This window comes from Mirounga leonina, unplaced genomic scaffold, assembly GCF_011800145.1.
Source record: "Mirounga leonina isolate KUSES-001 unplaced genomic scaffold, KU_Mleo_1.0 Mir_115, whole genome shotgun sequence".
NCBI lineage: Eukaryota > Metazoa > Chordata > Mammalia > Carnivora > Phocidae > Mirounga > Mirounga leonina.
In genome coordinates this window covers 6,286,117-6,312,668 of record NW_023270268.1, presented here as the reverse complement: position 1 = coordinate 6,312,668, position 26,552 = coordinate 6,286,117, and the positions used below count along the sequence as shown (strand labels likewise).

The following is a 26,552-nucleotide window of genomic DNA, read 5'->3' as shown; positions in this document are numbered from 1 at the left end:
TATTTATTTATTTATTTATTTATTTATTTATTTATTTATTTATTTATATCAGCAATTTGGTATTTTTATTTTATATTTTATGTTCAACAAACATTGAAAAATACTATCTCACACTCATACTGCTATAGGGAACTTCACTAAGAACTATGTAGCATCAATTAAATAATAGGGTGGATCTAAACTAAAAGGAACAATGGGCATGGCTTAATGGGGCAGCCCAGGAGCTGTTGTGCTCTGGTTGGGGGTGTTGGTGGCTGCTGGGAAAATCAATCAGACCTGCAGGGGACCCCAGGCCCTGGAGCCCTCCCATTACACCCCTGCTCCCTGCTGGGGCCTCTGGCCCTTGAAGGTATATGAAGGCTGTGGGCAGAAAGCAGGAGCAGGAGGCCCCCATGCGACAGGCCGGCCCATGGGCCCCAAATTGGCCAGCTCCTGCATGAGGCAATGGTTTTCTTCCTTCAGCCTTTGGAACTCTCTCTCTGCCAACAGAACAGCCCTCTTGCTCTCCTCGCTCCTCTTCTCATACAGGAGGATCTCCTGCTCATGCCAGGAGGTGACTTTCTGCCATTCTGCCTTCAGGTCCTCCGCCATCTTCTTGTAGACGCAGAAGTTGCAATAGGTGGCGTCCACTTCCCTGCGCACCTTGATAGGTTGGTTCTCCGCTTGCAGGCAGAGTGTTTGCTCTTCTACCTGCTTTCTCTCCAGTTTCTGGATGTGCTCGTCCCACATCTGAGACTTGACTTCGAGCTTCCGCTGGAACCTCTGAATCTCATTTTTCAGGAGGGCGTTTTGAAGTTGCAAGGTTGCTTCCTTAATTTGGTACAGTGTTATTTCTTGTGTGAGCTCTTCAGCCCTCTGCTTTTCATTCATCAGTTCCCTGGACAGCTTTCCTTTTTTTCCCCTGGCCCCCGCCGGAGGGCATGCCGACGTGGACGCGGTCAGGGGAGCCCTTCTGATGGACTGCTGACGGATTGAGGGGCCATTAGCAGTCTCCGCCTCCCTCTTCCCCTCTCCTGCTGAGCCCCCACCTTCCACCTGATGTTTGATGAGCACATGCTGCATCTTCAGCATGACCTGGCTTAGGGTCTGGAGTCGGTCCCCGTCCTCACCGCTGGCCTGCTGCACTCCTGGACTGGGAAGCTCTGGGCTGTCTTCCTGCTTTGGCTCCTCCTGCACACTCTGCCTGCAGCTGCCAGTTTCCTGAACCAGATGCTCTGGACTTCCCTGCGGGTCGGGGCTGTCATTTGAGCCTTCCATGATCTTCCTCGCAGGGGGTTCTCCATCTTCCTGTAGTGCTCCAGAGATGGGATTTTCATCAGTCAGCTGGGAAGGGTTCTTAGGCCGGCATCTCCAAATTCCCTTCAGCAGTTGCACAGCATTTGCCACTGAAAAATAGCTGAAATTTTTATTCAGGACAGCCAGAGCAAGAATCTGTAATGGGAGAGGACTGGCCTTCTGCACAGGTGATGCCACGGCTTCACAGGCTTGTGCCTCTGGTTCTGTCTCCTCCACTCCTTTCCCAGATACTTCACCCTGGGCACACTGCCCCTTTCCTCTTCTTAAGCTGTGTCCACACTTCACTATGCATATCACCACTGCAGTGCATACCACGATCTCCCAGCGAAACCCGGAGACTCGTGGCATGTGTGGTACACTTTCATATATCACCAACAGGGCAGCCCACAGCTGCTCCAGAACAAGCTGGGGAGACATTTCGATGGCCACCAGCTGGCTCCAAAGGGCCTCGTGGCTCTGCCTCCGATCACCAGCGTCCTATGGGCCACTAGTAACTGCTTGGAACCCCAAGGAGGGTTCCATCTCCAACACAAACCAGTGCCTGGCAACAGGGGCTGACATCAGTTGGGGTGGGGGAGGGGCACCGGAGTTCTAGCAGACCCTACTCTTCCTTTGCATTGCATGGACAGAAAGGGAGACTACTTACACAGTGCATGGGGGAAATAGATGGGCAGCCTGGAGCTGGGGCCTCTGTCAGCCCACCTGGCCCTATAGCTCACCTGGAGGGTCATAGCAGGGCCATGCCCTTTTCCTCCTCTGCCCGTGGGTCAGGCAGAGGGGGACATGTCCCTGGGTGAGGTTCATTCCCCCCACCCCCATTCACAGAAGCCTGGTCCCAGAGATCTCCTCCCTCTGAGGCTCCCCCTCTGTCTTTGTCTTTTGTTGATGTGGGAGGAGTGGGGTGCAGGGGCACCAGACTGAAGGGTGTCCCCATAGGTACTAACCAAGAGAGTAGATTTTCAATTGTAACAACACATGGGAAAAAAACAAGAACTGGCCCAGTCTGAGAGTTTCATGGATGTTCAGTGAAGCCTGTTTTCCTCGTGAAATCCATGTCTTCCTGGAAGCAGGTGAATCTCTGTGGAGGTGGCCTATATCATTTTCCTTCACCCTGAAGAAATTTTTTTATAGTTTTTGCATGGCAGGGGTATCACCAAAAAATCCCTCAATTTTTGATCTGTGAGAGTCTTTATTCTCTTTCACTTTTGAAGGGTAACTTCAGAGGCGACAGATTCTTAATTTGGTGACTTTTTTTATTCCACTTGACTCCTTGGTTGTATGGTTTCTAAAGGGAAGTTTCTGTGTAGTCTCATCTGTGTTTCTGTGTAGGTAAGGTGGTTTTTCCCAGTGGATCCTTTTCCCTTTTTGTTGTTTCTTTGGTTTCCTGCAGTTTATGATATGCCTATGTACAGATTTTATTTTTAGCTTTATTTATTTAATCTCTACACCCAACATGGGGCTCGAACTTGTGACCCTAAGATCAAGAGTTGCATGCTCTTCTGACTGAGCCAACGAGATGCCCCCTATGTATAGATTTTTTGGTATTTATTGTGCTTGGTGTTCTCCGAACCTCCTGGATCTAATGTTTAGTGTTGTTGTTGTTGTTGTTTTTTAATTCATAGACATTATTTCCTCCAATCTCTTTCCTGTTCCTCTTTCTCTTTCCTCTTCTCCTGGTATTCCATTGCAAATGTGTTACACCTTTAATATTGTCCCGCAGTTCTTAGATAATCTGCTCTGGCTTTTCTCTTTCTCCCTCTCTCTCTCTCTTTTCTCTTTCCATATCGTATTTGTCTTTCTCCCTCTTTCCTTTTTACTTTGAGAAATTTCTATTGATCTATCTCCAAGCTCCCTCCCTCATTCTGTCCACAGCTTTGTCTGGTCTACTGATGAGCCCATCAAGTTCATTCTTCATGCTGTTACATGAAGTTTTTTATTTTAGCATTTATTCATTCTGTCCTAGAATTCCCATCTCTAACATTGCCAGTCTGTTCTTGTATGCTGTCTACTTTATCCACTAGAAACCTTAGCATATTAATTATCATTCTTTTATATACTGATCTCGTAATTCCAACATCTATGCCATGTCTGAAACTGGTTCTCATGTTTGCTGTGTTTCTGAAAACTGTTAGGGTTTTTTTGTTGTTGTTTGTTTGTTTTTGCCTCTTAGCATGCCTTATAATTTTTAGTTGTGAGCCACACATGATCATGATGTGCTGAGTATAAGGCACTACCTTCAATGACAAGCCTATAGTGGATGGTGGGTGTGTGGCAGAGAGGCATTCTTAGTCCAATTATTCTGTCTCCAGTGCCCCTGAGCCCCAAGGTTGTGATCTCCTGCATGCCCCCAGTCCTTCCCCTCGGGCAGGAGAGGGGAACTTGCCAGGGGGCGGGGGGGGGCCGCAGAGTGGGGTGTTCCCCTTTCCCAAGTCAGTTATGTTCTGGTAAAATCCCAGCAAATTAGGCTCAGGTTTAACTAGTTTCCCCTGAGGGCAGGCCTTGTTAGGAACAGAATACTCTGAAGAATTTCTTCTTTTTTTTTTTTTTAATTATGTTATGTTAGTCACCATTCAATACATCATTAGTTTTTGATGTGGTGATCCACGACCCATTGTTTTCATATAATATCCAGTGCTCCATGCAGTACGTGCCCTCCTTAATATCCATCACCGGGCTAACCCATTCGCTCACCTCACTCCCCTCTAAAACCCTGTTTGTTTCTCAAAGTCCATAGTCTCTCATGGTTCATCTCACCCTCCGATTTCCCCCCCTTCATTTTTCCCTTCCTTCTCCTAATGTCCTCCATACTATATCTTATGTTCCACAAATAAATGAAACCATATGATAATTGACTTTCTCTGCTTGACTTATTGCACTTAGCATAATCTCCTCCAATCCCATCCATGTTGATGTATAAGTTGGGTATTCATCCTTTCGGATGGCTGAGTAATATTCCATTGTATATATGGACCACATCTTCTTTATTCATTCCTCTGTTGAAGGGCATCTCGGCTCTTTCCACAGTTTGGCTATTGCGGACATTGCTGCTATGAACATTGGGGTGCATATGGCCCTTCTTTTCACTACATCTATGTCTTTGGGGTAAATACCCCATAGTGCAATTGCTGGGTCATAGGGTAGCTCTATTTTTAATTTTTTGAGGAACCTCCACACAATGATCACCAAGACAGCATGGTACTGGCACAAAAACAAACATATAGATCAAGGGAACAGAATAGAGAGCCCAGATATGGACCCTCAACTCTGTGGTCAAGTAATCTTCGACAAAGCAGGAAAAAATATGCAATGGAAAAAGACAGTCTCTTCAATAAATGGTACTGGGAAAATTGGACAGCCACATGCAGAAGAATGAAACTCGACCATTCTCTAATACCATATACAAAGATAAACTCAAAATATATGAAAGACCTCAATGTGAGACAGGAATCCATCCAAATCCTAGAGGAGAACATAGGCAGTAACCTCTTTGACATCGCCCACAGCAACTTCTTTCAAGATACATCTCCAAAACCTTCCTCCCCCGGGAGGAGCCGCGCGGGAGTGCACCGCAGGGATCTGCTGGGTTTGGAGACTCCACCCGGGGTTGGGTGCCAGAGATAGAAACGCGCGGTCACAGGCCTGGCGAGCACGGAGTGCGGCCGGAGACCGGGGAGACGCGAGTGACTGAAGGCTTTTCTCTGGGGGCTCACTGAGGAGCGGGGCCCCGAGTTCTCGGCTCCTCCGGGGCGGAGATTGGGAGGCCGCCATTTTCACTCTCCGCCTCCAAAGCTCCACCTGGGCCATTTTAAAAGAGATACTTTAAAACGAGTCAACAATTTCCCTACTGGATACTTTGCATTCGTCCAGGCTCCTTCACCCCCACAGGCTCAGAGCCTTCCCGCCTTCCCCGTGGGACTGGCAGGCTGCAGCGGGGAGGGGGAAGGAGCACCCGGCTGGGAGTCAAGGGTCCTGGGCACTGTTTTTGGCTCAGTCACTGTGAGGTCTTGGGCAAGTCATTTCTTCTTCCCAAGTGTCAGAGGCCCTTCGTTCACTGGAGGAAGAGGCTTATCGGTTCTAACCCGGGGGGTGGGGGCACAAGGGAATCTCTGGTTTAACAAGGGGCACGCGTTAGAATTCTGACCCATCTTCCCATCTGCAGGAGGGGTGCTGATGGCAGTGGGCTGCATGAGGAAGGTGAATGCCAAAGTGGACATATGGTTCCCATGCACCATGGCAGAAGGTGAAGGGCCCCCAACATTTGCCCTGTCAAATTAGCAAGGAAACAGCACACATTCAAGCACATTAGTTCTTAAAAAAAAAAAAAAAAAAAAAAAAAGCGAAAGAGCACGAACACTCCTTAACCATCTTTGGACAAAGATTTTCACATTCTCTCACACCCAAAAAGTGGTCTAAATGATCGAACGAGGACTCTGGCTCAGATGGGCACCCTAAGAAGAGCCAGGGGTTAGCTGGCCCAATACTGACCCTCTGGATTCAAGAAGCACATGGGAGGGGACATTTGTCACTTTTTAGCAGTCCCGTTATGACCCCCCCACCCCCTTCTAGTGCTGGGGAATCCTCCCCTGTGTGTGTCTCAGGGCAATGGTGAGGCCGAAGTGCCTGTGATCTGCTTTCCCTGGAGTGTGGTCTCCCGGCGACAGGGACCTAACCTCAGCCAGTGAGAGGCTCCTGCCTGACTCAGAGCAAGAGGTGGAGAGAAGCCAAGCAGCGACAGTTGCATCCAGGGCACCACGCCAGGCTCTTCCTATGATCGGACTGAGCCTGGGGTCCTGGTTCCTCAGGCTTCTTGACTCCTCTCCTATCCTGTCTGGTTCTCAGCATTCCTGGTGATTCTGAGAGCCACCAGACAGCCTTTGGACCCATTCTGATTCTGCCGAAAAGGGACAGCATAGTCCCTCTTGCTCGCTCCTAAGATCTCAGCCTGGTACCCACTCCACATGGCAATGACTTATTCATCTGGGGACTTATGTGTGTGTCACATTTTCTGCTATTTGAAAATATCAAGAAAATAGATTTGCTATGTAATTCCTACAAGCTTCTCATCCAGCCTGAGAAGGTAGCTCGAGGGGGGTGGGGTGGGAGGGGTGGCTCGAAGTCACAAAGCCGATTCTCCAGATTCTTGGTTGGCCCTGGGGGGGGGGGTGTTTAGCCTTAGTTGTTGGCCACTCTCCCTGAAAAGTAAGAAGGGCTGGATTGAATAAGAAGAGGAAATTCAGTATACTCTTGGCACCTGGAAAGCGGTACGGAATGCCCGCCCACCAGTCTTGCCTAGAACCCTCAGGTGTGGATCTGCATACAGCCAGGTACGCTTGGTGTGGTTGGTCTTGGACAAATGCTAACACCCGACCTGGAAAAGTACTCCCAGGGCAAACGCTTCAAGAATCTATTACATATTTCTAGTTATTCAACCAAATGCTTTGTCAAGCACTACTCAGACCATAGCATCAAAACAAAAGATCCCAAAGGTCACAGGAAAATCAGTTGATGTCCCTGTTGATGAAATTTACCACTGTGTCCACAGTAGGTGGTTACAAATTGGGTCGTTTCCTCTTCTCACATCCTGCTCCATCCCAGCTCCAAGTACACTTCCTGTTCATTCCAAGGCCCTCAAAATTTGATACCTAACCTAAAATCTTGTGAAATTTTGCTTGGTTTAAATTTGGTGGCTATCCTCCATGGAAATTTCCCCTCCAATAGATAATTGACAGAGAGCCAGACATTCAGAAGACTCACGCAGGGAAGAACGTGTTTGTTCTAAAAAAGCAAACCTTCCTACTCAGAAAAGATTTTTTTTTTCCCTGCCAGGAAAGTTGAGAACAGATTGTAGGACTTCATCTTAGCTCATGGGTTGAAAAGGCAAAGTCCCGGAAAGGAGGGAAAAGGGTACATTGTAGGATTCTGATGGCTGAGTGCTAAAGAAAAATCAGTGGAAACGAGAGCTTCTTCCAAAGAACTCTTGATCATGAAAATATCACCACAGTGCTCAAAAAGGAACAGTAATTAATGCAAGTGGTATTTTGGGGGCGTACAGATGACTCAGAAGCTGACAATGGGATGTTAAGCAATGTCTTCCTGGATCCCACAGTTCAGTGTTCTCATCGAAGGCAATGTGCCCGGGGATTTTTTTTTTTAATCTACACAAGTAATTCCACCTGTAGAAAACCTGCTAATTTACATCCACTAGCTCTGAAGTGGGAACACCGTGGTCTACCCAAACATTCCAAACCTCTCCATTGGACATGGATTGCATTCTAGAAAACTTTTTAACCGGAGCTATGACAGTGAGTGATGGATCACAGTCTCCTTCACTTCCCAGGTGAGGGTCTGAATGAGCAGTGCAATGGCCATAAGGCAGGGAGGGAAAGGCAAGAGCCGGCTCCAAACATCTGACCTGCCAGAAAGCTCACCCTCGAGGGTGAGAGATGCCAGTGCTTTTCCTTGTCATTCTGTTCGGTTTCTGTTATTAAAATTAGCGGCTGGCCAATTCCTCGGCGTGAACAGAGGAGTCAAGCTCCGCATCTGACGGTCCTTCCCCTCACTGAGCACAGGTCCTGGTGTGGCTCTAACATCCCTTTCTGCTTCACAGACCCACATTCATTCCGGACCAGCCGATGTTCTTCTCTCTTATTCACCACACACAGGAGCAGGACTGAGGTTTCGTGGTGGTCCCCAGAGACTTATTCTTTTAGGGTCTTATAAGAGTGGGCTTTGGTCTGCTCCCCATCCTAACCTTTAGATGTGTGGTGTTTCCATTGTTGATGGGAAATAAGTTAACCACCTTTTCTTTGTAGGTACATAATCTCTATGAATTTATCACATCGGTAAATTTGTCACAGCAACATGGACTCTTCCAAGAGTCCCCCGAGGGAAGGTGAATTCCAGGGAAGGGGTACAAACAGGTAGCATCACTGCCTAGGTCAGCAGCAAAACCAGTTCAAAGGCTTCCGTGTCCCCTTTCTACCTGCCTAGGATCCGAGTGTGGGTGTCAGGGATGCGCCTCCCCTCCCTACCCCTGAAAACCAGTAAAGGGCAGTAAAATCCCAAGGCCACACTTCTCCAGCCGCTCCCACACCCCCACGTCCAAGCCTCCCGGCTGCTGTGCCCGCCTATGTCTCTGAGGCCTGCTTCCCAACTGCGCTTTATAGAGGACAAGGGCATAGAGAATGAAGGAAGGTCCCAGGGCTTGGAAATTTGGATGTGACCTCTTTAAAGTTATTCAAACAACTTGTTTTTAAAATTCCCAATGTTTATCCATGGAGCAATGTGATTGGGGAGGCAGATGAAGTTTCAGGGAAAGGTCTGAGAAAGATAAAAATAGTCTTGGCTTTCAGAGTGGAAATCCAAGCCCTATCAGGGTACTTCCAGACTATTTTTCCTTTGGCCGGTCATAGCAGGGAGCATTCACATAATGATGGCACGGTAAAGAACAATGCTATCACAAGAGTAGACCGCAGAAGTTCTCCACGGGGGCCTGGAAGCCAAGGCAGGCCTGGTCTTGGGTCTACCACAAAGCTGACATCTTGGCTCAGAGACCATCTTTACCCTCAAATTCCAGCAGCACGCCACCCAGATTCCCTCACCCTCCGAGGAGGGCTCTTCTAGGGGTGGCTGACTCACCATTATCTCTTCTGGGTTCCCATTGGCTATCTCCACCACCCTCAGGGCAGAGTCCACCTTGACCTTCGCGCGGGTCATAAACTGGATGACAGATGAACTGTCCTGTGGAGGAAACACAACTCAGTGATGGATTTTTTTTTTTTTTTTTTTTTTAGTGACAATGTCTGGGCCTTCAGGTAGTGGGAAGAACTAAATTCCAAGATTCCACGTGGGCCAGACCAACATGTTATCACTGAACTAGATACCTCCCCATCCCTGGCCCCCACATAAAGCAGAGCTTTCCAGTCTCTCTCTCGAGAATTCTCTCATGCCATGGTGGATGAAGTTCTGCCAATCATCAATACATGCAAGTCTGTGCTGTGGTTTCCAAGTGGTAAGAGCCACATATTTGGATATTGATACCGACGTATTCACAAAGAGTAGAAAATAAATAAAGCTGTTTAATTGTGTACAACAAATCCAAGCCTGGCATTCCGTAGAAGGCATCTGATTTCTATTTCTCAAGCATCTTCCTGCTCTGACCACAACCCTCAAACCCTTCACATGAGTTACTTTTAACTCTTTCTCGACCCTTAAATGAGGCTGCCTGGGGGTCAACCCCGCTAATGTGGAGAGAGGGGACCGGATGGAGGGGTGAGAAAGGGAAACATCTGGCTTAGAGGTGATGGCCCGAAGAGCAAGGAGCCTGGGGTGGGCATGGGCTCATCTAAGACTCAGGAAGAGCCCACCGGCCAGAGGCATTTGCCAGCCTTGGTGGGGGCTCAGATCCAGATAATGAGAAAATGGCTCCCAGGCAGGGACGGAGGAGGAATTTGGAAAAAGACAGGGCAAAACTATGGCTCAGGGAAGGGTCAGAAGCTTGAGCCCGTGGTCCAGACGGTGCTGCACTGACCCCAGATGGAGGAGCAACCTGGCTTCTGGCTTCTGGCTTCTGGCCAGGAGCAACCTGGCTTCTGGCGGGGACACTGGAGCACTGGGCAGCCCACCTGTGGGGGCGGCTGGGGCTCTGCCAACAAGGTGTCGCCTGGCACACCCAGCCACATCTCCTCAGCCAGCTGTGCACAGGAGGTGCACATCACAAGCCAGCTGTGCCCCAGTGACTAATGGAAGTGGTATTTGGGGGCGTACCCGCTCCTAGAAAACAGTTCTGAGGGAGCCCTCTGCCCCTCTCTGCCGGAGAAACCACAAAGGCCCTCCTGGGAGGACACACGGGGATGCCACTTTGTGTACTTTACCTGGGAGCTATGCACTGATTATTGCTCTCTTTTAAAACAGCAACAAACCCAATTTTGAATGCTTCAGGGAAGCTTGTCGCTCAAATGGACTGAGCCAGTGAGCTCTCATTAAGCACTAAATGTGTAGGCAAATAAGCTTTTACCAATTTAATGGTTTTGCAGATTTGTGGTTTTATGTGTCAGGATATACTGTGTTGGCAATCTTGGATCGTTGTCATCTTGGATGTCCCTACAACAATAGCAATGACGACGACGGTAACCGGCAGAGCTAAAGGCCAAGCAGATGAGGGGCCTGCCGTGCGACAGGCCCCCGGCAGCTGCCGAAGAACACTTTCAGAGAAATCGGAATCCTCTGCTAATTTACAAAGTCAGACCCTACATTTCAAATGAAAACTTGTTAAGATCAAAACAATAAGACCTCAAATTCCCTGGTCTGGGGCCGGACCTTGAGGTCAAAGGAAATAAACACAACTGCAGGCCCAGGCAAACCACAAGGCTGGAGCAGCTCCATATCCTTAGGGAGACCAGAGGGCTCCGGGAGCCAGCTAGTGCTCACTCCCCAAGGGAGGTCGTGGCTGGCTCCGGGGGACTGACATTCCGCATTTCAAGCCCTGGGAGCAGCTGGGGCCCCATCTGGTTCCAGGTCGGCCTCATTTTAGGCTTTCCTCTGCACCCGGAATTTCTGGTTTCTGCAGAAAGGGCACTTTCAGGGAGAATGAGCCTCTAACACCTACAGAGGACACCCCACAGCTGTCTCTTGGGGTGCAGACTGGGCTGGATGGCCCTTGGGAACAGTAGGCAGGGGGACACGGCCCTTGGCAAAGGGTCACCACGGAGCACTGGGAGAGAGGGAAGCCAAGGAGCAGGCCGCAGCGCTGTGTGCAAGAAAGGCCTTAGGCCTTGCAGTTAAATTAAGGACAGATGACTGAAGTGCAAGCAGCCTACACCTGGGTTAAGGGTGCAAGAGGAATCAGTGGCTTCCTGCCCTCGGCGCCATAATCAGGGCTCTAGTGACAGTGATGAGTGTGGCGTGGGGAATAAAACTGTCACCAGGGCCATCTGTCAAGAAGATGAATAGGACAGGTAGGATTACGGGATCCTGGGGACCCATGCCGGGAAGGCACTTCCTGTGATGCGGGCCTTCCAGACCCCCTTCCTGGAATCCCAGGACGGCCACTGGGGCTCTGGCTCCTCTCTGCCTGCTCCTTTCCCAATGCTGTCCTTTTTTAAGGGAGAAGCACAACAGGGAGTCACTGCTGTGAGAGCACAACGCACCCCAAACTGATCTCCCTGCAAAGGAAGCCAGACAGAACGGAACTGCGCACAGCTCTGCCTGGGTGTGGGGGGGCTGCGCCAGCTACAGATGGAAAGTGGGCCGAACATCTTGCATCCCCCGTGCCTGGGACTTCTCAGGTCAGCATGCTACTGCCACACCTAATTTAAAAACTGACATTGGAATGACTTTTCTAAAGATATTCATTCAGGTTTATACTGAACACATTTAGTTCTTCCAGAGGAAAATAAATAGAATCTCTGCGGCTAACAGGCATATTTTATTTTATCTTCACAAGTGATTATTTTTAAAGCATCTTGTTGGACGTGGCCTTTCATACTCAGCAGCTCTTATGTTAAAATAAATCAGGGAATTTGCCTGACATTTTTTTAAGAACCACTAATTCACTGACTGAGATATTTTTAAATGAGCCACTTTTGACATGATAAACTCATGATAGCAAAGTCACCTGGAATTCAAAAGTTGGACTTCTCTGAAATAAGGTGTTGTCCAAACAAAGGACTGGCAAACTACCACCCAGGGGTCAAATCTGGCCCTTTGCCTGTTTTTGTAAATAAAGTTTTATTGGAACACAGCCCACGTGAAACACGCCCACTCATTTGCGGATCGTCTATGGCTGCTTTCACAATGCAACGGCAAAGCTGAGCTGTGGCAAGAGACTGTAAAGGACTGTAAGGACTGAAATATTTACTACTGGCCTTTTATAGAAAAGGTCTATCAACCACTGATCTAGAACGGGGTCCTGAGAGCAGCAGTATGGGCATCAGCGCATCAGGGCATCACGTGGGGGCTTGTCAGAAACACAGAATCTCAAACTTCACCCCCAGGAATTTGCATTTTAACAAGGTCTCCAGGTGATTCTGATGCAAGCTAAAGTCCGAAAAACTTAAATGTGCAAACAAAACACCTGGGGAGCTTATTAAAATGAAGATGCTGATTCAGTAAGTCTGGGTCATAGAGCCCAAGAGCCTGCGTTTCTTTTTTTTTTTTTAATTCTGCATTTCTAATAAGTTCCCAGGTGATACGGATACTGCTGGTCCTCAGAGCACACTTGGAATAGCAAGGGTCTGGTATCCCCCACCCCCAGCATCCTCTAGCAGCAAATTACCAATGGCAATTACCAGAAAAGTTTTAAAAGGGGCAGGCAGAGTTCTGAGAAAACCCACTCCAATGCTTTTAAATGAATCCAAAGAGTGCGGTTCCCCAGGTATTACCTTCTTCAATATTTCTGTGTTCAGCAGCATGTAAATGTCTATAGTACGACTTTCTTCTTTAGCAAGCGCACTAAGGTTACAGTGCATTGTTAGGCAAGAAATTCCTAGTTTTTCACAGTCCTGAAAAGAAAAATAAGAGAACTGTCAAATGGTATTAAAAACAAAGACAAACGCACAGCAGTTTATGGAGCAGAAGGCTCCATGAGGTTCTATTCTGGTCACTAAGACAATCCCAGGCCGAGGAATTCCATAAGAAGGTGCAATCATTCCTTCTTGCCACCAGAGGGCAATAGAGGGATTTCCTGCCCAGCAGGCACCAGAACATACTTTTGTCAAGCAAATGGAAAAAGCCATCCACTGGTTTACCCTACCAAAAAATTGGATTTCACAAGGAGAAATAATTGTTTTTCAAAAACAAACACATTTACATATTCCAAAAGCATTTTTCTTACGAGTTCTGGACAAAGATGTTTTTCCTACATTATGTAATTTTTGTCTGTATGGTGGTAAACATACTTTCGTGCTCTTTTTTTTTTTTTTTTAAAGATTTTATTTATTTATTTGAGAGAGAGAGAGAATGAGAGACAGAGACCATGAGAGGGAGGAGGGTCAGAGGGAGAAGCAGACTCCCCGCCAAGCAGGGAGCCCGATGCGGGACTCGATCCCGGGACTCCAGGATCATGACCTGAGCCGAAGGCAGTCGCTTAACCAACTGAGCCACCCAGGCGCCCACTTTCGTGCTCTTTTCAGGTAGAACAAATAAGAGGGCTGAGAAGTCATAGGATTGATGAAAACATATGAGTAAAGAAAAGCACAGGTTTGACCAAGAAAATATGTGAGTCACCCACAGAAACCTAAATTCCAAATTAAAGTTATAAAAGAGGAATTCTTCCAAAAGATATTTGGGAGGGTTTCAAGGGTGGGGTAAGACTGTCAGTCATATGCAGAGTTGTGTCTGTCCAACCACTAGATATCAATGCACCTAACAATTCTAAGGGCTTTTAAAAATAGTTGTATCATCAGCACTAGGTAAGTAAAAACAAAAAAACACCCCCATATTCCCAAGTGGCAAACAGCCCTACTTTCTCTTTCAGGAAAAAAAGAGAAAAAAAATGTGAGGGAGATGTGCCCAGCCTGAAATAAGGAGCTAGAGAGATGTAACCAAATATATGGGGGAAAGGAGGCTTCGGCAAAGCACACAATTCCATCTTCAATACCCTCACTTTTAAAACAATGGAGGTATAACTTACACATAATAGACAGAATTAAATCTTAAGGGTCCATCTTGATGTATTTTACATGTTTATACCCAGATCAAGATATAGAACATTTCCGGTACTTAAGCAGGTTCCCTCATGCCCCCACCCCTTTTGATATTCCTTCAAGAGTAACTACCATCCTGCCCTCCAATACCACTGCTAGTCTTGTTATTTCTGAACTTCATGTAAGTGAAATATTATGTGTGCTTTGGCTCCAGCTTCTTTCAGGCCTTATTATGTCTGTGAGGTTCACTCATGTTGCTATGTGTGGTAGAATTGTTCGTTACTCTGTAATATTCCCGCGTGTGGCTACACCACAATTGTCTACCCATTCTCCTGTTGTTGGGGATCTGGACTGTTCCCAGCTTTTAGTTATAAGATTACCATACACATTCTTATCCACGTCTTTTGGAGGACATAAATACTCATTTCTCTTGGGGATATACCTGGGAATGGAAGTGCTGGATCACAGGGTACAGAGATGTTTAGTTTCAGTGGATCCTGCCCAAGAGTTTTCCACAGTGCTTATAGAAGAACCATCACTCTTGATTAGACTCATACTAGTTGGAGAAATGTTTTACTTTGTGCTTGGTGGGTTGCGAAGGTTTTCCCTTTGCCAGGCAATGGAATTTGGAATGTAAATTTAACACTTTGATTGAAACCTCAGGCTGAAAAATAGGAGTTGACCACAGTCCTTGTGACTTTATATGCCAATTGATTAAAACCAGATTTGGGAGTTAATAAATGCCAAATAGAAAACTGGCCTCTCATCTCAGACTTGCGTTCCTAGTGAGGACCACCCATGTTAACCCAACTAGTAAGCAAATCCTTACCAAGACTTTTCTTCCCGACTTTGTGAAAAAGGCAAATATTGTATGGAAGATATTTTCTTGCTCTTGAGGGATGATGCAGGGGGTTGGGTTTTTCTGGAAAGAACAGTTTCCCTTCTCTTGGCTCACCTGAAAGTGAAAAGAAATCTGTCAGAGCGGTCTGTCCCAAGAATGAATCCTGAACCTGGAATCCCTTGTTGCAGGGGTGATAACAAAGTCTGCACTTTCCCCTTGTCCATTCTCCAGTGGACAATATGGCTGCAAAGCTGAAGGGCAGAGTAATAGCCTCAACCACGCCAAACAATCCTAAGTCCTTAAATAATTGAGATGAGATGGTACACAACATGCAATTGAGATGTGACTAGGAGACAGTAAGACTTAAGGAACAAAACAAACCCTACACTTCACGGTTTCCAAAGCACATTTATAAACCTCCTCGTAGCTACTCTCTGAGGTGAGCTTTCATGCTCTTTGTCTGGATGAGGAAACGGAGACTCAGGTTAAGTCACTGGCCAACAATCACAGAGTCCAGAACCCAGGTCTTCTGAGACCAAGCCCTCACGCGCGGTCCATTGCCAGAGGATTTCAAACTGTGTTCCATAGAACTCCCAGGGTGCTGTAAAACCCCCCAGTCATCTCCCCAGAGAGGAGAAGAGGCATCTAGCAGGACCCCTCTGGGCCCCATTCTCTGCTCCAACTAGAGCCGCAGCTACATATAATGTCACTTAAAAAATGAGCATTCTGGGCGCCTGGGTGGCTCAGTCGGTTAAGCGACTGCCTTCAGCTCAGATCATGATCCTGGGGTCCTGGGATCGAGTCCCGCATCGGGCTCCCTGCTCTGCTCTGCGGGGAGCCTGCTTCTCCCTCTGCCACTCCCCCTGCTTGTGTTCCCTCTCTCGCTGTGTCTCTCTCTGTCAAATAAATAAATAAAAAAAAAAATCTTAAAAAAAAATGAGCATTCTCCTAAAAACAACAACAACAAAGAGAAAAGTTGGGCAGCCGCGCCACTGAGCCATATAGGGGCTTATATGCCCGTGAGCTCTTGGTGAGTTATCTGATTTTGCTTCTGATGGCAGTAGCAACCATGCTGAGCAACAGCAACAGTAAAAACAAAACATACTGAAACAACAGTTTATGGTCTCCCATGTTGGTTTCTTTGAGGGCAACACTATTTTTGAGGAAATGCTGAAAAAACCAAGACTTCTTATATACATCATCATAGCACACTGGTTGTAGCTGAGGACTAGACAGAACTGAAGGTCAAGTGGTAAAAGTCGTAATTAGTAATTCATAATTTAGGATGGTGTTTATAATCCCATTTCTAACCAGAATCATCTGTTTAAATCAAACACTCTTATTTTTAATGCCCTTGAGGGAAATATAGTGTGTTTGAATTTATTCAAGAATGTTTCAGCTTCTCATTCATGGTAGGGAGCAAAACTTAAAACTTTTATATAAAGAAACTTCTAACTTAAGCCAACAGTGCTAATCTTTTCATAATGAACTATAAAATAAGACCCCCAAATTTGCTGCATTAATCTCGATTTTTTCTTTGCTCTAATAAACACATACACCAGGATTTACTATATATGCCTAAAAACAAATAAGATGAAGGTCTCTTTCCTCAAATTATTAAAAAAGGGAGAGTTGCCTTTACCAATCTCTCATAGTTTAGGATTTATTATTCTTTAAGAATGTCTTATAATTTGGGACTGTCTCAATTACTTTATTTTTTTTTTTTTTAAGATTTTATTTATTTGAGAGAGAGAGGGTTGAGAGAGAGATATAGAGCACAAGCAGGGTGAGCAGGAGAGGGGGAAGCAGACTCCCTGCTGAGGAGGGAGTCTGATGCAGGGCTCTACCCCAGGACCCTGGGATCACGACCTGAGCCGAAGGCAGACGCTTAACTGACTGAGCCACCCAGGCGCCCCTCAATTACTTTATTTGAACCACAAAATCTGGGAAGACACATCAGCCTGAAACGGTCTCAATCAATATTGGTTTTGGCCGCTTTTAGAGGTTACGAGAGGGAATTAATGGGAAGGAGGAAATGAGATTTAACACAGATTTGGGGATTATTCCTCGGGTGCAAGTGTGTCAAACTGTGCTAAATATTTTAAAGCTCATTTTAGAAAGCAAAACACACGTTGCTTATGTAGTGAGGATTATGCATAATCACAAGACAAATGAGAAAGACTGTTGCAATGTTATGCAAACGAGCACTTGTGTTTTGCCATAAAATTTCAGCAAGAAGCTTGAATTCAAAATATACTGCATTTCAAATTAATTAGACAAATTTGAGATGATATGCTCTGGAAAACGACTAAAAAGTAGCTTCGTTGTGATAGACGCTGATCTCGAAGGAGATACATTTGCATAAAATAATTTCAGGAGACGTGTGAATGGAAAGAGTAATATAAAATTAATATATTATTCTTATACAATTTTAAGTATGCAACTGCATGGTTAGGTTAAATATTATAAGTAGATATTATTTCATTCCGTTTCTAACTTCTTTTATTGAGGTAAAATTTACATTCACAAATATGCACAGATCTTAAGGGTATAGTCTGATGAAATCTGACAAATGAAATCACCCACATCACCACCACCCCAATGAAGGTACAGAATCTGTCACTCACTCCAGAAAGTTCCCTCTGGCCTCTTTCCAGTCCATTCCCATCCCCTACCTTCAAGGCATCCACACTTCTCACTCTTACTAAGTCGGCCAAAAAAGCATTAAATGTACCTCATCAGGGAAGTGGGGATTATGTTATTTGGGGGTTACCCTCCATTTAGGCACATAGGGCACATTGTGGATAGAAAACATTTCGTTCATCAAGCATTTGAGAACTTGAATGTGTTGTCCTCATGTTCTTAATTCCAATCATTTTTCGCTCTGAAGCATCCTCCACTTTCCCTCTTTGTCTTCTGAGGTGGACATTTGCTGAAAGGCTACTGGAAAAATGGTCCTTCTGCAGGCCTGGGGTGTGCACATTCCTCTGTTGAGATGACTGGGCCTGACCACACAAACACATTGGTCTGGGTTTAGAGAAACAGAATCTCTGAGTCTTGCAGGATGCATTCGTCCTTAATTAAAATCAGGGATGGGGGCAGAGTTCCTCCTGGCTCTGCAAATTGGTGCTTCGGGTCTCCAGGCTGGGAGAGCAAGTGTGGGAATGGAGCCCCAACTCAGCCAGTTTTGCTAACTTGGGGTGCGAGGATCCTGGCACTGTGAAGACCCCCACACAGACTGGCAGGAAGCTGGGAATGGCAGGGCAAGGGGGTGAGCAGCGGCTGAAGCCTCAGTGCGTGCCAGGCAGGGGCAGACACATGGCTCAGAGCTTCCCTCTCCTCTTTCCCCTGGAGTCTCGGGGGCCAGTGAACAGGGTGCCGACCGTGATGTGATGTGATCCCATGTGACATTTGATCTGCCCCAGTGGAATCTGGAGAAGGGAAGTGGAGACTGACTCTGTGGTGAATGAAAATCTCAGCCAGTTGTGCTCCCGACTGTGGTTACACGGGCATCACATCAATCGGGGGGGAAACATTTTTCTGTGAGGTTCAGGGTGGTCCTCTTTCAAGGGGAGATTGAAGGTTGCCTGGTGTTGCATGAGTCTGATTCCGACCCACTAATCCTGCTGCAGACACTCCCTCAGCTAGAATTGAGCAGCTCAGACCCTGGCCAGGTCGTGGAAGGGAAGGAGTTTTCTATGTTGGATAGATACGTATGCGACAGTCACAGTAACACCCAACATGTGCGCGGCCCTTACTGTATGCAGGTTCTGAGTGCTTTACACATACTAGCTCATGCAGCCCTTGCCCCCTGGAGGTGAGTGCTGTTACTATCCCCATTTTACAGATGGAGAAACGGAGGGGCAAGGGGAGACCAGATGACTACCTGAGGTCCCCCAGTTAGCAGGCCATCCAGCTCCAGAGTTGGTGCTTATAACCATTTTCCTGTCTTTCAGGTATAGAGGCTGAGGATGGGGCTGGGGCGGGAGTCACGGACTGGCAGAGGTGGAGGGAAACCAGACCTTCTTGTTCCCACCTAGGCCAAAAGGAAGGGAGCACTAACCTAGAAGCCTAGGAAGCCCAGAATCCTCTATCCTGGCCCATTTCTGCCACTGTGGCCAGAAAAACAACTCCTGGCCAGAGCATGGGAGATAAAAGTATCTGCTGGCTGGGGGGCCAGGCTCCTCCAGGCTGTCTTGGGTTGGAAGGGGGACAGAGCATCCTGGAATGTGGTTTCTGGGAGGCAGCCTGCAGATCACGCAGTTCCTTGGCCTCAGCTGACAGATAAAGAACCAGAGCCCCCGAGTTCCAGGACCCGTCCAAGGTCACGTGACTGCCTGTTGGCAGCAAGAAGCATGCGGTGAGGGAATCCCGTGGCACAGGTGGTCTTGATGAGCCCTCGACAGTCCAGGAGCCAGCCCCAGCTCTGCCTCCTGAGAGCTGTGCCAGCTTGGGTCTCCAGGGCCTCAGCTGCCTCGTGTAAAATGAGGATGGTGGCCTAGATGGCCACTAAGGTGGTCCTCACCTGCTAATTCCTACTTCGAGGACTATCTGTGCATTTTGTAAGAGCACGGGGCCGCCCAATCTCACATTACGTAGCTAAGCAATTGTCGATCAGCCCCTGCTTGGTTCTAATCACCTTCTTTGCCTAAAATCAAGGGGGAAGTACTGTTTTCTTCTCCCATTGCAGACAATCCAAACACCATAGTGCTCATGTCCAACAGCTTCATTTCTGTGGCTGGCCAAGGGCTCTGTGGCCATTGACCCTTGCTCATCTCTACCCACTCACTTCTCATCAATTTTCCAGACCATCTGAGTCCAAATGCTTCCCATGACATGGCTGCTTATCTTCCAGGACCTCCGGGAGCTGGAAGAGGTCCATGTCTATTGGAATGTGAATAAAAGGACTTCACCAGATACACACACAAAGGACAAGAGGATGCAGGACACAGTGTCAAGGCTGGATTCTGCGAAGGCAGCTATTGAGGGTTTTCTGCTGGCTTTTGGTCTCCCCCACTCCCCTTGTCCTGACCCCAAAGAAAACATTGTGCAAGTCGGAAAGGGAGAGATGGTAGTGATTTGGGAAACTGTCAGGAGCCCAAGAAGATGTGGACACCACTTGGTGGCAGGGTCCAGGTCAGCCTCGGTCAGGAGGGTTCACGGTCAGAAGCCACCAAGGTGCTAGGCCTATCCGAGGACAAAGTGCTCAGTACACTCTAGGTGGCCTGGCAAAATTTCACTTCATAAAATACTGGGTTCAAAGTATGAATCAGGGCGATTCCACGGGTATGAAGCCACGAAAGAGAATCTACCTTTTGCATGTTATAAGTCAAAGGAACATCTAGAGCTTTAACTAAAGACTTTCTGGGTTGTGGTAGTCTGGTAAAGGGGCTGGAGGAAAACAAAGCATTTCCATGTTGTGGTCTGGTGATAGGGGCCTGCATAAGGTATCTCAGAGTTGTTTGCTGACCTTCCCTGAGGTCCCAGAACAGAGTAGCCCTAATGCAGTCTTTGTCCCTGGGCCTGAAGACTGGAGGGACTGAGAAGTCCTTCGATCTGTTTTCTGGGTCTCATTCCCCAAGTGTATCACCCTGGAAACCAATTCCAACTGCTTAAGGCCCCATCCCTGTACAAAGATCAGATATAAACAGGAATAATACTAGCTAACATTGGTACCAACCTAAGAGCTATGGCATGCACTGAATCTTTATAGTACCCATGCATAGAGAATACACATAAATCAGTAAGGTGACCATACTATTTATTGTCCAAACCAGGACATTTTTGAGAGTGAAGTGGGGGAGAGTCAACCACACAGACTAGTAAGATAGAGACCAATATCAGGGATGTGCCAGGCAAACTGGGACATCTGGTCTCCTTAATTTTTACCCGTTTTACCGATGACAAGACTGAGGCCCAGAGAGGGTAAGTAGCCAATCAGGTACCTAGATGCTTCAACTGTGGAAGGAGCACACCTCTGAAGCCCTTCCCGGACGCCCCGTTCCTGGTCCACCTTCCCTGGGCCCAGGCTGCACAGCATATGTCCCCCACACACCCGGACCCTCATCCCACTGTCCATCCGCTCACAGCCCTCAGAGCAGCGGCCATGCTACCACCATGACTCTTCTCCACAAATTTCTCCCTCCCCCAGCAGTTGGCTTGTCGTGATCTGCACTCTGGACTCAGGGGAGGTGGCGCTTCTCATGGATCCTGGAAGGTAAAGAGAACTTTCAGAGAGCAAAGTGAGAAAGGGAAGGTAATTCCAGGCAGGGAGGAACAGCATCTGCGAAAGCACAGAGGTTCGGACAGTAGACTTGATCTAGAGAGAGCCTAAGAGTTCAACATGGCTCAGGCATCAGATGAATGTTGGGTAATGGTGGTCAGAAAGGAGGCAGGAGAGGTGGGCCTGGACAAAGAGGAGGGTCTTACAGGCAAATCTTAGATTGGGGGTGGGGTGGGCAGCTACCCAGATGGCAATGAACATGTCTCAGAGTGAAGGAACCACTCTTCACCTGGAGCATGTGCTATTTCTGGTATGTGTTTAACAGGCTGAGGCACAGACGTCTCCTTTCTACCAGCATCAGCCCCATTCCGTGATCATCCTCCAGCTGGCTGGGGTCCAGGGCTGGGAAAGGTCACCGAAGTGTCCCTGGATTGATGGGCTGCCTTCAACACAGTACACAGCCAACAGAAGAGAAATGGGGGATTCAACTAGGGGAATAAACTGACAACAAGCACCCCCCCCATGAACAATGCTTGGAGTCTTCACCAATGTGGGTCTTAGGAGAAGTTTGATTTAAAAACTATGTTTGTTAAATTGACTGGATTAAAGAGGGCACAGGTTCATTTTTGAATAACATGTGTTTCATGTTAACTACCATTTATCTGTTAATCACTGACTCTATGTCCTCTGTTACATCCTTGGGCCACTTTTCCATCTGGTATTCCACCCATCACAGCTGATGGCAACTGGGTCAATAGGACCTGTCCCCTGACTTGCCACCTGCTTCTCTAGATTCACATGCCCCTTGAGCTTGAAAACCCAGACAATGTTCTGAATGCCTGCTTTGCTAATTCAATTACCTACTGCCTCATCTGGGAACTGAGTATCAGAAGATAATAAGCCCCCTTCTCCCACAGGAGGCCGAACACTTACCATAGTAATTTTGGTGATATTTAAAGTTTTAAATAAAAGCAATACTCATAGGGGCGCCTGGGTGGCTCAGTCGTTAAGCATCTGCCTTCGGCTCAGGTCATGATCCCAGGGTCCTGGGATCGAGCCCCACATCGGGCTCCCTGCTCAGCGGGGAGCCTGCTTCTCTCTCTCCCACTCCCCCCCTTGTGTTGCCTCTCTCACTGCCTCTCTCTCTGTGTCATATAAATAAATAAAATCTTTAAAAAAAAAACCAATACTCATAAAATGATTGAGAAATTATACCAACTGGCTAATTCGGCTGACCTAAGATGTTTACCCACAGAAAGATAAATAAAATACATATTTTCCATTCAGCAAAATATAAAACTGTGATAAAGTCTTTTCCAGTCTTACAGCGCTCCTTAGGTTATGACTTACGTTAAATCACATTGCTCTGATTCACTATTGAGTGTTTCTTGGTATTGACCAAAAAGTGGGGAAAGAGGATAATATTTTACTAATAAATCCTAAAACAAATACTTTCATGGATTACCAGTCATTTCGAGTCTTTGTAATAATCCAGACCCAGAGTAACTCAGTAAGCTGCTCTAAGGTTCCATTCCCTCCCTCTGAGTTTTCCCCTGGAACGGCACTACTTAACATAAGGGCCGAGAAACCAGTAACAATCCTGGGTACTTCCCCCTAATGGGTACGCCTAGCTTTACGTTACTACTGTATCTGAAAGGTCGAACACACAATGTTTGTGTGCATGCATCATTCCATGTAAAGGAAGGACTTCTCAGAGGCGTCCTCTGGTAGACCCTCCTGGAGCACGGGTTCTTTCGCTTTGTGAAAAGGGCTCCTTGTTTATCAGTTCAGCGAGTTCTGATTTTCTGATAGTTACCTCTGTGTGTAGCTAGAGACTCCAATGTGTTCATACAAACAAAAGGCAATACACTTTGGAGCTCACAACGATACGAGGTAAATTAATAGGAGGCTCTCTGGCTTTGGCCAGTCCTCCCCACCTCGATCCTCAAATGAAGAGCATGCTCGGTTTCTGAACTGAAAAAGGTAAATGAGAGCAGAGCAGTCGTCCATAAACAACAGCAGGCCTCCAAACCGGACAGAGTTGGGGGATGCAGCAGGAGGAGCAAGGAGTTTAAGAATGACCTGGGGTCATTTAATTTCCAGACGGGCAAAGCCAGTAACTTAAAAAAGCCTGAAAAGATTGTAACTTTCCCTTGAGATGTCGCCTCTCTTTCAAACTGAAAATTATCTTCTAAATAAAATGCTTGCTTCCTCTTCCCCCCTCCCCCATCCCTTAAGGCCACCACCACTGTGAAAGGTCAGGGTGTTACTGAGACCAAAACTGAAACAGGAAATAAAGGGGCAAAGCCTCAGAATCAATCTTCCAGAGGAAAGGGAGAGCATAATCCATTGTACAATCCTGACCTCTGTATGAGTCTGCCGTTATTGCATAAAATATTTCACTTCTTAACTATAAAAGATTTTTCCCAATGATTTTTCCCCTTCAGCAGCTCTAGGGTTTGGTGAAAACAATGGCATGCCCTCCCCACTACCCGCCCCCCTTCTCCTCTGGGTGTGGCCGGCCAGCCTGCTGGAAAGTTGAGAGAGAGAGACACACACACCCAGGCTGCCACCAGGGGACACAACACAGCCCTTGGAACTGTATCAGTTAATTTAGATTCTGGATCTAGCTTAGATCTAGCTTATGGCAAAGAACAAAGTTCCTCTCCATCTTACATTAAAGGATAAAGTAACGCACCTAGTGATTCACTGAGTTATTGTTGCATTTATGAGATGTATCACTTTATAATTATCCCTTTATCAAAAAGTAAAGGGGCGCCTGGGTGGCTCAGTCGGTTGAGCGTCTGTCCGACTCTTGGTTTCAGCTAAGGTCATGATCTCCGGGTCATGAGATCGAGCCCTGTGTCCAGCTCCACGCTCAGCGTGGAGTCTCCTTGAGATTCTCTCTCTCCCTCTGCCCTTTCCCCTGCTCACATGCAAGCGCTCTCTCTCTCAAGTAAATAAAAGTAAAGAACAATTGTTTTCTGATTGCTGTCTCACGTGTAGCCATCTGTCTAACCTCCTGCACAACTTTCTGAGAGTACATACTTCAGAGCAGTTAAAAGAGTAACCTTAGGTCTAAAGTTTCAAGATTTCACGAGAGGTCTAAAGTATGCTGTCGCGCCTCAGTTTGGGTCATTAAGGAGAAGTGAATGAAGCTGCGCTCCTGGACAGCTGGGGAGAGAACCACTTCTCAGCATCTAACAAGGTTGAGAAAGTTCCTTTTGGTCAGAAGAAACATGGTGTGTATGTCAGAGAGAGGAGTTTTCCTGTTTTTGTGCTTCTGAAGCATCCACAATGAGTCCTGGGCAGGTTAAATGAGAACCACGTGTTTCTGGGCAAGGAGCGATGAGCTCTGTTTATCCTCAGTGAGATTTCCTGTTAGCAACTTCAGTAACAACCCCTCACCCAGCAACAACTGGGCTCTGTGTCATGTTGCTTTTAAGGAATGAAGGGAAGTAAACGGCATTATCACTGACTTTTAAGGCTTATCCATGTCGGGGACCAGAACCTTGCACCGAAGCATGGGCATTCCAACTGGCCCACATGCGGGTGACGAAGCGTTAATGCTTCCAGATGTCACAGCGGCCGTGAGCACAGGACCCTGGGCTCCTTGATAAGCTGGCGCCCTCAGTCAGCAGGGAGATGTCACTGCTGGCTTGATTCATGCACTCTGTCCACACGGGTTAGAGGGCAGCCTCTGGACCACACTGTGCATGGACAGCCCAGGCTGAACCTTATCCCCACCTTCCAGAGGGTGTGTGTTGAATGTTAAGCTGTGCAAAGAAACACACACTTTCTCCCTCTAGCCAAAACTAAAATTGACCCAAGAGCCCAGGAACGTAACTCTCTCTCCAAAATTCAATCAGCCATCTCCCCACTTTTAAGTGCTTGGCTTCTGTTGAGAAAAAAAAAAAAAAACCAAAAAACTGAAGCCAACCTAATCCTGACTCATTTCAGGAACTTGACTATTCAGCTCACATTCAGACATATGCAGAAGGAAGAAAAAGAAAAAAAAAATGGTTTGAGGCCATTGCTGAGATCAGTGGACTTGATTCTGTGTGTGTGTGTGTGTGTGTGTGTGTTTGTGAGGAAGAAGAATGTTTTCATGAAGTCTCTGACCAAAATTTGTGGAGTTCAAGTTTGCTCTTAGAAGCCTTCATTTCTCTTACGTGATTCAGCCCCTTCTTTCAAAGTTTTACCTTTTTACTTATTCCCACATTAAATTAAGGCAACATCTGCTGTGGGTTAAGGGAAGTTGCCAAAACATCTAGACATGGGATTTCAACTCAATGCAAATCTCCTGAGTCCCTAAAAGACATATGAGGTGCTCAATAGATGTGCTGCAGGGTGTGCAGGTGTTTAAGGACACACACCCTACACTAAGGCAGAAAGAAATACTTGAGTTGATTTCAATAGCGTGGGCATGGCCAATTCTTTCATTTATCTGAGCACATACTATGGTCGGGGCACCATAGCTGGGGAGACACAGGAAACAAGGCAGCCATGACTTTCCTGTCATGGTGTTCTCAATCTTGTGGAAGAAGACATACAATGAAAAATAGTAATTTCAGACAGTGGCAAGTGCTATGAAGAAAATAACACAGAGAAATGGGATTGAGTTGATGGAGGTTTGCAACATTAGCTCAGGTGGTCAGGGAAGACCTCAGTGAAAAGATGAACTTGGGGCTCAGACCCACACTATGAGAAGGAGCTGGCCATGCAAAGATCTGGGGGAAGGGTGCTCTCAGAAGAGGCAGGTGCAAAGGGCCTGAGGCAGGACTACCCAGGAAGGTATCTGAGAGGGCATGATGGAAGAGAGGATGTGTGAGAATTAGGTCTTGAGGAATGAGTGGGCTTTCCATAGCCAGAGGGAAGGAAGAAACCAGGAGGTCAGGAAGCCCAGGGAAGTGCATAGTGGGTGGATCAGCAGCCTTCACTGTCCAGAGTGGCTGGAGGACAAGGTCAGACAAGGCTGAGGATATTAGAGGCAATGGCCTGGAAAGGTGGATGGGAGGTCATGCTGGGTTTTAGACCACATAGTTTTGACCATTAAGATCTCCTTGTTGGGGCACCTGGGTGGCTCAGTCGGTTAAGTGTACAACTCTTGATTTCAGCTCAGGTCATGATCTCAGGGTCATGAGATTGAGCTCTGTGCTGGGCATGGAGCCTGCTTAAGATTCTCTCTCTCCATCCCCCCACCCTCAAGAGAAAAAAAATCTCCTTGCTCATCTTTTTACAGAGAACCCCAGCGGTGTCTCTGAGAGTTACACAGATAAGTTAATATGAGTAGAAGGCAGCAAGTTCTCAAAAGGCAAACCAGTTACTCAAGGAAAAGAAGGCACATCACCCACGGACTCTGCATCCTGGGGAGGGTTTCTAAGCCTTGAATTCTTGTTAGCAGGAACCTCCCTCCCAGGATGAGTGCTGGGGTATATAGGAAAAGCCCTCGAATTTCTACAGAAAAGTTGAGGTAGAAGGTGGGGGAATAAAAGAAACATGTGTTCAGTATGGAGGAAAGTAATAGACATTGGAAAAAAAAAAAACA

General features: G+C 47.0%; 1 protein-coding gene across 1 annotated transcript in view; it reads right to left on the bottom strand.

Moving 5' to 3' along the window:
* ITGA9 (integrin subunit alpha 9) overlaps positions 1-26,552 on the bottom strand; it is a 346,914-nt gene that overhangs the window by 28,419 nt on the left and 291,943 nt on the right. Inside the window, exons 24-26 of the mRNA XM_034991993.1 lie at positions 14,770-14,895; positions 12,678-12,797; positions 8,935-9,036 (exon numbers count right to left, since the gene is read on the bottom strand). Of these exons, the coding sequence (XP_034847884.1) occupies positions 8,935-9,036; positions 12,678-12,797; positions 14,770-14,895 (348 nt within the window). The remainder of the gene's footprint in view (positions 1-8,934; positions 9,037-12,677; positions 12,798-14,769; positions 14,896-26,552) is intronic.